The 12,456-nt window shown below is 32.1% G+C and overlaps 2 protein-coding genes across 3 annotated transcripts; one reads left to right on the forward strand and one right to left on the reverse strand.

Annotated features, from left to right (window-relative positions):
- Positions 1 to 2,304: 2,304 nt before the first annotated feature.
- LOC111881128 (transcription factor bHLH121) lies at positions 2,305 to 5,408 on the forward strand. 2 transcript variants are annotated; one of them, XM_023877524.3, is made up of 6 exons: positions 2,305 to 2,665; positions 2,997 to 3,118; positions 3,258 to 3,385; positions 3,853 to 4,293; positions 4,725 to 4,870; positions 5,068 to 5,408. In XM_023877524.3, the coding sequence occupies exons 1-5, from the start codon at positions 2,589 to 2,591 to the stop codon at positions 4,842 to 4,844; spliced, it is 888 nt and encodes a 295-aa protein (XP_023733292.1). In that variant the 5' UTR covers positions 2,305 to 2,588; the 3' UTR covers positions 4,845 to 4,870; positions 5,068 to 5,408. The 2 variants fall into 2 exon arrangements, with proteins under 2 accessions (XP_023733292.1, XP_023733297.1); XM_023877529.3 differs by lacking the exon at positions 4,725 to 4,870.
- A 610-nt stretch (positions 5,409 to 6,018) lies between these two features.
- Positions 6,019 to 11,769, reverse strand: LOC111881117 (calcium-dependent protein kinase 28). Its single transcript, XM_023877515.3, has 12 exons — positions 11,070 to 11,769; positions 10,588 to 10,718; positions 10,377 to 10,418; positions 10,014 to 10,125; positions 9,828 to 9,906; positions 9,339 to 9,508; positions 8,609 to 8,735; positions 8,300 to 8,415; positions 7,836 to 7,943; positions 7,657 to 7,719; positions 7,333 to 7,506; positions 6,019 to 6,507 (listed from the first exon to the last, which is right to left on the reverse strand). Exons 1-12 carry the CDS (start codon positions 11,502 to 11,504, stop codon positions 6,343 to 6,345), a joined length of 1,722 nt encoding a protein of 573 aa, XP_023733283.1. The 5' UTR covers positions 11,505 to 11,769; the 3' UTR covers positions 6,019 to 6,342.
- Positions 11,770 to 12,456: the final 687 nt, after the last annotated feature.

Raw genomic sequence — 12,456 nt, forward strand, 5'->3', positions numbered from 1 at the left:
CATGGCCCAAAATAGAAAAATTGACCCACTAACTCAAAACATGGCCATGCCCAATGACTGATTAAGGCCCAAAGGGTTTTCAAGCCCAAAACAAGTCCAAGTCCATCTGAGTGCGTACGCCCTGCGTACTACTCCTGTACGCTTAGCGTACTAAGTCCCTGAGCTGTACACGCTGCGTACACTACACTACGTCCAACGTACAAACATATTAAGCACTTTTTCCATTAAGTGCTTATTACTTGATGTTCCAATGTCCAATCTTTAGATCTAAGTTCATTAAGACGTCCTTAGGCGTAAAGTTGGCAACTTTAAGCCTTTGCATGTTTCATATGCTCCCAACAACCCATTAAGACCTTTTCCAAGAGTCTTAATCCATTCATAAGGTCAAAACACCCATCAAGACTCCACTTTTAGGTTATGAATGGACCAAAGGACTTCAGATCTATCCTCCCTAAGCTCTGGAGTTGCTCAAACTCTCAAGAGGTGGTCCAAGAACACAAAAGGGACTAAAGAGAAAACCCTAGCTCTAGAAATGAAAATAATGACCAAGGTGAAAGCTTTTTACCTCCTCAAGCTTCCTAAGCTACTCAAAATGTAAGATCCAGGAGCACTTCCATGTTCAAGCTTCTTTCCTCCTCTTCCTTGTAGCTAACACACCAAAAGGATGGTGTTTAAACACTGACAAGCTCAAGAACACACACTCTAATGATTTTAGGGTTTTTAGGGACGTTTAAGGGTGAAGGAGGCCATTTAGGGTGAAGCTCAAATGAGATAAGGATGCTTATATAGGTCTTAAGTCCGAAAATATGGGTTTGAACATCGTCACGTACGCCCTGCGTACCCTTTGGTACGCCCAACGTACTTGCTGGCCCTCCGCGATCATCCATACATGGTACACTAAGTGTACTCCTGAAGTACGCCCAACGTACTTAAGGGACCATTATGCAATATTTATAATTTCAAGGGTTCCAAAAGTAATACCCGGTTTGGGTGTTACACATCTAGCATTTGTAACCTTAAAAAAATAAAAAATAAAAAATAAAAAACTCATCAAAAAAATCGAACTCTACCATTGACCCAAGAAGGGCATGATACGGTGGAAAACATAACATAATGTCATTATGTTAAACCATATCATATTAAAAAAAAAAACATTTAGAAATGAGATGCTACAATTGACCCAAGAAAAAAAAAAAAAACTTGAACTAAAGTTGCCAGATCCACCAAAACATAGTTGGTCACCAACCTTTCTTTTTTACATAATTTATAAATCTTTTCACTAAAAAACGAAAGTAGAAATGTAATATATGTGATGAATTTTTTGACGGGTGTAATTTGTTTTGTAAAAAGAAGAATTTTTAATAACATTATATTAGTAGTTTTATATGTAATTGTAATTTACCTAAGTAAGCTAAACATGAAAAAGTAAGAAGAAACGTAAAAAAGAAATAAGTTGGAAAAGAAAATTGTAGAGTTTTATAAGAAAAAAAATATTAATTAAAAGTTCTAAAATATCTATAAAAAAAACTGCTAAGACAAGTTTAAATTTTTTGAAAAAAAATTGTAAAACAGTGTTTTGAACAAAAAAATTATTTTCTTAAACTAAGTCATATAAAAAGATGTTAGCAACCAAGAAAAATAATTTGTTACTTTATAATACATTAATCCATTAGAAAATTAAATAAAAACCATTTGGATCAGCTATTATTAGTTAAAATAATATATTTTAAACATTGATATAAATATAAAATCCATAATATAAATATAAGATTAATAGTAAGAGTGTTTGAGATTATCTTTTAAAATAACTTATTAATTTATTGGATTTTTGAAAAATAAATATACAAATGTTTGACAAATAAAAAGTACTTTTTTCAAAATAGATTTTCCATTAGCTTTAAAAATAAGATTTTAAAAAACATATAAAAAATGATTTTTTAATCTACTTTTTTAGTATTTTTTTTACATAGCTTAAAAATGAGATTTTAAACCAAACATTTTAAAACTTAGTTAACTTATAGGTTTTTATCACGGTAAAAACTAATTCATATATATTTTTTAAAATTTATTTTGCTACCATTATAAATCAATAAATATCTTTGAAGTCCAAAAAACAATCTCCAACACCCTTTAAATCATATAATAAGAAAAACAATGACCAAATATATAACATAATTTATTACCAAAGTCAAATCATTATCCATTCTTTAAAAAACTACTTCAAGCAATCTTAAAATGTACCTCATATTATAGTTATTGTTTATTATTGTTTATGATAAGAACTTAAGAAAAAAGTATATAAAGAAGAAAAGGAAGCACCAACGGCAATGGAATCATATACAATATGATGGAGGGAATCGTGGAGGGTACATTGTACATGTCGATTTCTTGATAACAATAATGCCTCTTCTTTGCCTTATTGCCTGATGACACACTTCCCTCTAACATTCGTCTTCATCGTCTCTATGCCCATTGCAACTAAACCCAGTTTTTCAATCAAATCGCCCAAAATCACGGAAAAAAAACCAAACCCTAACATCATCAACTCTCTCATACTCCTCAACTGTGCTCGTTAAGTGCCTAAATCAATGGATCAATGGAACGCGAAGCTCGAATTGCATCAACAGCAATATCAACATATTTCCAACTCCCATTCCGACCAAAGGTTTGTTCGATTTTGTTTGTATTTCCCTTTTTGTACCCACTTCACTAATTTAGTGATGAATTTGAAATTTCTATGTGCTGATATAGTTAGTATAATGATTCAATACTCCCTTTTGATTCCTCGTAATATCTACATTTCTGACGCTTGATCTCTACACAATGTTATGCTTCAAATATGCGATTAAAATTCCCAATTCACTTTCGAATTTGATACTATGGTGAATCCGGAACATGTCAAATCCCTTTTGCCTTCCTCTATTAATGTACAATGCATATTCATAGAAGCATGTTTTGCATCTGCCATTGTCTAACATGTTTTGGATTCCATTCAGGGAGACAGCTGAAGTGGAAGTGAAAGATACAAGTGATGCTAGAAAAGTTCAAAAAGCTGATCGCGAAAAATTAAGGAGGGATAAACTGAATGAACAATTCATTGAGTTGGGACATCTACTCGGTAATAACATAATTACATAACATAACATAAACAAATCTTTAAATCTATTAAGTTGTTCTTTCTCCATTAAGTCATTTCAAATCATGACTGATATAGTTTGTTGAAATTCTCGTTTATTAATCATTAATCCAATATGCAGATCCAGACAGACCCAAAAATGACAAATCCAGTATTATCATTGACACCATACAAATCCTTAAGGATTTGACAAATGAAGTTAATAGACTTAAAGCAGAATGCTCTGCATTATCTGAAGAATCATGTGAGGTAACACTTCATAACACGATGTACTGTGTGTTTGTCTTATTCACATCAGTCTCATCCCAGTCCAATCATATACAACCTTTTCTGTCATGTCATGTCATGTCTTGTTTTTGTCTTATTCACATAAGTCTCACCCCCAGTCCAATCATGTACAGTACAACATGTTATGTCATGTCATGTCTTGTCCTGTTTTTGTCTTATTCACATAAATCTTAGCCCCAGTCCAATCATGTACAACAATACAACATGTTATGTCATGTAATGTCTTGTCCTGTTTTTGTCTTATTCACATAAATCTCAGCCCCAGTCCAATCATGTACAACAATACAATCTGTTCTGTCATGTCATGTCTTACCCTGTTTTTGTCTTATTCACATCAGTCTCGGTCTTAGCCCTAGTCCAATCATGTACAACAATACAACCTGTTCTGTCATGTCATGTTCTATCTGGTCTAATTTTTTTTAGAACAGCTTATACAGGAAAAAAACGAACTTAGAGAGGAGAAATCATCGCTAAAATCCGATATAGAAAATCTCAACACACAGTATCAACAAAGGGTTGGAGTTATGTATCCATGGGGAGGGATCGATCCTTCTTCGGTTGTTATGCCACCACCATTTTCATATCCGGTTGCATTACCTGTCCCTGCGGGCCCACTTCCAATCCACCCGTTCCCTTTTTATGCTAATCATAATCCACCTGGCGCTTCCATCATGCCATATCCAAATCCAAATCCAGCTAATTACCATATTAATAATCAAACACTTCCTGTATATGTGTCAAGATCAAGCAAACAAGAAAGTGGGAATAAGTCTTCGGAACAATTTAGGGGTAGTAATAGTAATGATGAGAAAGGGGATAATTCTAGTGATGTGGTGACAGATTTAGAGCTTAAAACCCCGGGGTCACAGGTAAAACGGTTGCTTTTGCCTTTTGGGAAAAGTTAAATGCAAGAAAAAACAACTTACTTTTGTTTATTTGTGTATTATAGCATCTTACTTTATTGTTGTAATTGGGTAGATTTTTCAAAGTAAAATGTTGTAATAAGAAAAAAAAAGTACAATGCAATAATTGGGTAGATTATTAGAAGTTCAATGCCTTGATAAGACAAAAGAAAAAGTTCAATGTTGTATAAAAGGAATTAAAAGTAAGAGGCTTTAATGAACATATAAAATTAAAATACATTATTATTTTATTTTTTTTGCATGTAGCCGTAATGAAAAAGAAAGAATTATATATTCACAATACAAGAAATGGAAATTTACTTGTGTTGATAGACAATTTCAAAGTATAATGTCTTAATAAGAAAAAAACTAAAAGTATAAATTTGATTTGTGGGTAGGGAGAAAAAAAGAGCAAACAACTAGAGAGGAGAGATGGGGTTTGTTCAAGTAGTAGATACACTTCTTCTCAAGGCTTTCAAGATAGCTCTTCAAATAATGGGGAATCTAATGATTTATAGACTTAATAGGGTCATGACTTAATTTGGTAAGCTATATATGAATAAATGAATGTTTCCTTTTCAATTTTACTTAATATAGAAATAACGACATAATAGTGAAACTCAATTAAATGAGATTTTCCCTATTAAATCGTAACTATTTATAAATTTTCTTTTACATTTCCACAAGTGCACCATCATTTTTCTTAATTTTTTCTTAAACATTGATTATCTGTTTATCCAGACAACACTTAATGAGGAAAAAAGACTGAAAAATGTTTGAAGAGAGACGGCTGATGATAAAGTTTTGTTGTTTGCCTTTTTGACCATTGTACTATGTTAGAAAAGATTCTAATACCTTTTGTATATAATAGATTGGTAGGACTGAGGTGTAAGAGTTGATGTTTTCATCATTTGGGAAGGGCAAAAGAGTCCTTTCCTGTCAATCACTATTTTGGTGTTGGTGTTGGTGTTGATGAATAGTAAATTACCAAATTTGGTGTTTTATACTTTTACTATTTATCTGCATCAATGAAATATTAAATGTAATGTTTGTTATTGATTAATATGACATCGATTTATTAATGTCTAATTAAGTTAAAATTTTTGTTTTAACTTACTAGAAGTTAAATACTTTCTTAGAATGGATAGTGATGACCATGTAGTGGATTTTGTGGGACTTCTGAAACAATTTTCTTTTAGCAAAAAAGGATGGAATTTATTGATTGATAGGCTGATCGATTGTTCCTATAATTGGTTTGTAAAATGAAATAGGCGATATAGCAATAGTCGTGTTTGGTGACTTTTAAATCCTATTTTCTTTATTCCCTTGTAATTAATTGTTAGCTATTTGTTAGTTTGTTTTCAATAAAATTCAGCCGTTTATAAATATAACAATGACAAATTTATAAAAACCATATATTAGTGATTTATTAACTAAAAATTGTCATGTCAACTAAAAACCCAACATGACTGCCCAATTTGCCACCCCTAACTAACTTGCTACAGCATTGATAATTTCTACAAAAGCATTACTCAAAAAATCCAAAAACTGAAACTCGAAATTCCTACATTTCGACGATTGAAACTCGAACACTTAAACTCTCAACATATCAACAAGCATACAAAACCATTATGCAATGACAAAACCGCTCTTGTATGATCAAATGCACCCCCACCATGCAAAAACACAAAATAAAACACCAAGAGATAGTAGTGCTTATAAAGAAATATTCACTTACACCACATAGACGCACCTAAAAAGACATACAAAAGACACTATAAACACATACATAAACAACTTTAACACTAACATTAACTACATCCTTGAATACATAATCCTCATACAACCTTTCACACGATGCCCTTCATATACATTCTTCAAATGGTAACAAAGAAAATCGAGCCAAGGTCTATGAAAATGGTAACTTTCAGAGGCTAATTTAGTAATTTTCTTCACTCGATAAGAAAATTAAAATATTAATTCACACGTGAAATATATATTTTGTTGTTTCAAAATCTAGATTTTACGTAAGCCTCTATGTGGGGCCGGGCTTGGGATATTATTTGAACTCAAACTTGCGGTTCTTAAAAGTCTACGAAACTCTGACAAGCTAATTTTCCCGTCTTTATCGATATCTGCTTCCTCTAGAATTGGATCTATTGAGCCTCTTAACCCTGTATACTGTAATAAATATAAATAAACACGTGGCATAAGTAGAAAGAATAGGAACTTACTTTTATTGATTTGTTTATTATAATTTATAGCATCATAGTTCTATTTTCTTCCCATCACAAAAAAAAAAAAAAAAAAAAAAAAAAAAAAATTAATAATAGCAACGTCATACAAATAAAAAGCAAATTTCACTGATATGTTTACGGTTAATCTCAAAAAAGACCTTATACTTTGTGTTTTTTTCCGATTAAACCTCAAGTTTATTTTTTGCCTGAAAAAGACCTTGTATTTTTTCCGAAAAAAACCCGCAACTTTTTTAGTTTTTCTCGAAAAGCCCCTCATATTTAGTCTTCTTTTTTTGGCAAAAAATGACAAAGGGCCAAATCGGAAAAAATACAAGGTCTTTTCAGGCAAAAAAAAAAAAAAAAAAGGTTTTTTTATTGAAGTATAATATTCTAATCAGTTTTTTTATTGAAAATACAATGTTGTATTGAAAATACAATGTTTTAGATTAACCCATATGTTTATGTAGATATTTTAAAGTATAATATTCTAATCAGTTTTTTTATTGAAAATACAATGTTGTAGTTATGTTGAGTCTTCAAAGTGCAATGTCTTGATAAGAAAAAAATTAAAGTAGAATGCTATAAAACGTAATATTCTCGAACATTTTTTAAATATAATTTATTTAGAGAACACATAATGAGGAAAAACAGGCTGAAAGGTCAATAACAAGAGAATATTTTTATGAGAAAAATGGTTTCTAAGTGCAATAAAAAATAGTTGTGATGTGTGTAAATGTAAAACATGAAAATAAAAAAAAAAATGGCATACCATTTTGAGTTCTTCTGGAGTTATGTACCCATCTTTATCCACATCAAACTTTTCAAAAGCTGCTTGTGATAATTGTTGCCATTTTTCAGAGTTATGTTCCTCCAATTGATGAACATGGAGGGTGGCTGCTACAAACTCTGTGAAATCCACAAGCCCATCCGTGTTGCTATCAATCTGCAACACAAAAAAGTCATTAATATGTTTTTTTTCAAAAAAACATATTAATAGAGAAAGTCGGAGAACTTTCTCTGAGAATGCCAGTCTGATGGGACCAGGTCCCACTAGACTGACATTCTCATTAGTTGCCGGTACAAAAATACATACGGCTTCTAGAATCTCCAAAACACGTGATTCTTTCATCTTCCATGGGAGGTCTTTCGCGAGGGCCTATAACCAAAAACGAAACTAATTTCAAAACCAAATTAAATAAAATAATATTATAAAATACAAAATGTGTTTCTCCCTTTTAACAATTGATCCAAAAAATTGAAAAGTCAACTTACCTGTCTCATTTCCTCTAGACTAATCGCACCACTTTTGTCTATATCGATTGCATGGAATTGATCTTTGAGATCCGATAGCTCCTCTTCATCAAGAGTGCTAGCCAATGCCTGTGTCACACAATCTTGCACTTTAGAAACACTTTTCACAATAGGGCTAAATGCATGAAATAGCAACGTACTTTCATTTATTCATATAGCATCTTATTTTCATTTCTTTCTGTTACAACATTATATTTTAAAAAACCTACCCAATTATACGATTGTACTTTCAACTTTTTTTCTTATTAGAACATTATACTTTCAAACATCAATCCAATTACAACATTGAAAATTGCTTTCTATTCAAATGAAAGTAGAAAATGCTATAATGGACAAAAAAGAAGTATGTTTTTATTTCTTGCATCTAACCGTTTCAAATACAAGATTGGGTAATTAAGGAAAAGGAAAAAAAATAAAAAAATTACCCGTAATGCAAATTGTTTTAGGCGACTGTATCTCACGAATTGGCGCATGTTTGATAGAACCGAAATGTCAAGAGGAATCCCCGAAGCATTTCCACCTTCTCGAACCCATGGGTGAGCTATAAAAGTCAAAACAAATTATTAAATAGTCTTAAAATACTGTAACACCCCAAGCCCAAAGTTATAAATACACTAGCCTAATAATCTTTGGGCTAGTGTGTAACTTTGGGCTTCAGGGCTTGGGGTGTTACAAAAATGATAGTGACAATAACAAAAAAGAAGTAAAAAGAAGAAGAAGAAGAAGAAACATACATAGTGCTTGAGCAGCTGTTAGTCTTGCACGAGGATCTTTAACAAGCAACTTTTTTACAAAATCTCTTGCACTTGTGCTTATGGTGGGCCATGGTTTTCGCCGAAAATCGGGTTTGTTTCTTAATACCTATTAATTCAAATTGACATTATAGAATTATGAATAATGAATCACTAAGGGGTTGTTTCTTTTTGACTTAATGGGCTTAATGGGTTAAGCACTAACTCTGTACAAGTATATATGGTTGATTCTTTTTTACTTAATCTGGACATAATGACTTAATGAGTTAAGCCAAAAAAACTTGGCTTAATGAAGTAAGATACTAGCTCTTTAGTCTTTACCTATTTGCCTTTTGTTTCTCCCCTCAACTTCTCTCATGTTAAACTTGACAAAATATTATGATAAATGTTTGTACTTTGTAGGAATGTAAGGGTAAAATGGTCGTTTAGTCTAGAAAAGAAACAGACCTTATGTATATAGCACTTTATCCATATAATTGTCTAGATAAATGATGTGATTTTTCATCAAGTTAGGACTTAATGGGAAAAGCCTCATTTTCATGACTTTCTCTATTAACGTGTTCTTAGTGCATTAAGTGGAAAAGAAATACACATAATATATAGCTTACTAGATTAAGTAATGTCTCCATTAAGTAAGAAAGAAACAAACACCTCAAGTTACAAAAAGAAATGATCTTTTTTCATATACCAATGTAATGTTTCAAGTAAATACCTCTTTGAAAATGCCATCTTCAGTTTTATCCCAAAAGGGTCTACGCCCACAAAGTAAAATGTACGTAATTACCCCTATACTCCATACATCGGATTCAGGTCCTGATTTTCTCTTCAATACTTCAGGAGCAACATAATAAGCACTACCAACAATATCTGTAAACTTCTTTCCTGCATTAATTAATAATTCATGTAAATATGAGACTATAGAATTAGAAATTTAGAATCATAACAAAAGAGCACAATGGTTTTTATATCAAATGTAGTTTCACTTAATGCACTAAGAACACAATGGAAAGAACTAAATCAATGTCATCTGTTGATAAAAGGGTAAATAGGTAACTTTAATTTGAATTCATCAGTCATCACAATCTTCATGTGATACCCTCAATCAATAGCTTTTATTCGATATTATCAGAAGCATTCAAGATATTCAAATCAAAAGACATAGATAGGAAGCATAAGGGCAAAATAGTAATATTGAACATACCTGGTCTTATGAAGTCTGACAACCCGAAATCTGTAGCCTTCAAGTGTGAATCCTCTTTGGGAGACTTAAAAAGAAAATTCTACAAATAAACAACAAAAAAAGAGATGAGATTTATATCATCCTATGAACATCTGCTAATGAAATATGAAAATATAAATATGTTAACTTTTTTAATTCCTAAAATACCTCTGGTTTCATGTCACGATGCACTAATCCATGTAAGTGACATTGTGCTGCAACTTTAAGCATTTGCCTTACAACTATTGCAGCATCTTTTTCTGTGTATCGACTATCTTTCCTGAAGAAAACCAAATAAAGATTCATTAAAACGGTGTACTTTGACTTTCGAGGTCAAACCGAAAGTTGTTTGACTTTGAAATTGATAGGAATGTTGGATAACAATTACCAAGATTGCATTTTTCTAGATAAAGTGATAAACAACTATGAGATGACAAAAAGTTTGTGGAAAATTTGTTTCGAAATGTATGTGAAATCTGTATATGAAAAGCAATAGGTTTGACCTAAAAAGTCAAAGATGAGAGTTCTTACTTTGATAAAATTCGGTCTAGCAACTCACCACCCTCACATAACCTGAAAATGGAAAGTTAAAAAAGAATTCAGATTTCAAGAATTGGAATTTAAACTCTCACACTGCAGTTTGACTAGAATTCTTACTTTTGACCATATTCAAAAGAACATTACCACTAATGAGATTTTAAGGTTGAAAATTGAAGTAGTGAAGTGGAATTTTAGAACTTACTCCATAGCTATATACACATAGGAATCATCTTCAAAAGCATTGTAAAATTGAACCACATTTTCATGACCACTTAAAGCTTGTAATATTCTGACTTCTCGCTTCACATCTTCAACAGCAATCGGAAGAATCATCTATCACAAAATGCAAAAGAATAAACGTTTTAAGAACACTAAGTTCATACTCATAGTTAATCTAACTAAAGTTAGCTGAAATCATTTTTAGAACGATGAGTATAATATTGTAAATGTTAAGAATTCAATCCAAAAAATCATTTAAACCTCTAACGGAATTAGTCATATGATTCTTGAATCTAAACCCTAGATGTGTATGATCCACAGCTTACATTTGATTATACATGGAATCAACAAACACAAATTAGCTATAGTCGATGTTAACAAAATCAAAGCCACCTCCAAAACGGAATAGTCAAAAAAGGAAGACATCGATTTTAGAAATTGGGTTATGAAACTGACAAAAAATACCTTATTTTTGTCGATTTTCTTGACAGCAACTCGATCTCCATTAGCTTTATCGGTAGCAACATATGTATACCCAAATTGACCATGACCCAACAATTTTCCAATCGAATACCTTTGATCAAAATCCTTAAGGTAACCAAAATCTGTTCGTTTTCCACAAGAGATCACCCCATTCTGACGCCTTGAAGTAGCCTTGTTCTTCATTTTGTTTTTATTATTGCTCCCTTGTTGCTGATTTCTACTGTTCTCTTTCGTTTTATGTGGATTCCAATTAGACCCACCTCCATCATGCTTGTTGGCGGCTGTTGTGGCTGTCCGCCGATGGGGATGCTGATTTACGACGGCGTTAGATGTGGTAGTGGTAGTGGTGGTGGCGGTGGTGGATGGAGCGTTGCTGTTAGAACCACTGATTTTGCTGCTTGAAAAACAGCTACCCATATCTTGAATGATCTAGATGAAATCAACAACTCTGAATCTTCGACAAGGGTTTTGTGGGAATTGAAATCAATTTCATCCCGTATGTATGAGATCAGGAAACAATGAGTTTGTTGCTGAATACATAAGATACAGAGAAGATATAGTGAGAAACAGAGACGAAATCAAGAAACGGAAATAATAGAAAAGGAATTAAATAAAGAAAGAGGAAAGTTTTAAGCAGATAGGTGGAAAGAGGGGAGAAGGGGAGATGGTGGGGTGTGGTCAAAATAGACCTTTTATTATTTTTGGTGTCGAACAAAGATATGTGTGTGTGTTCACAGGTTTTCCTCATGTTTTGTTCATTGTGAGAAGGTAAGATTCTTGACTTTACAGATAACACCCCCAAAGAGTTTGGAAAGTAGGAATATATGTTATGTGTTGCTGTTTTGTATATCACAATATTTTCTTGAAATATCTTGCAATAAACAAAAACAATGGTGTGTATGGATATGCATATGCATGTATCATGAATGCTTGTGATAATGATATCTACCTATATTTAAGTATAGGCATACGATCCTACAACGTATACACAATTAAAGACACATAATTATATTTATATAATCCAAACACTTCACATAAATCGATAGGGTGTAATGAGTCGAAACAACCTGTAAAATGAAACTCGAAAAATACTCGAAATAGAAAAATAATCGAAGTGAGATACTCGAGACTGACTTGTAGTTAAGACAACTGGTGAAGTGAGATACTCGAAATCGATTCGGTTCAAATCGAGTCGAGCTTGAGCTCAAGCTACTAGAGTACATAGTTGAGATGAGCTTGAGTATTGTAATAATTGTCTCGTGAAACTCGCGAGCTTAATCGAACATTGGTATACTTAGAATTTTACCCTGTGTTTTACTCACATTTACATATTATAGAGCTAAGTCGAGTTGAGCTCAAAAGCTTAATT

The sequence above is a fragment of the Lactuca sativa genome, chromosome 4, assembly GCF_002870075.4.
Source record: "Lactuca sativa cultivar Salinas chromosome 4, Lsat_Salinas_v11, whole genome shotgun sequence".
NCBI lineage: Eukaryota > Viridiplantae > Streptophyta > Magnoliopsida > Asterales > Asteraceae > Lactuca > Lactuca sativa.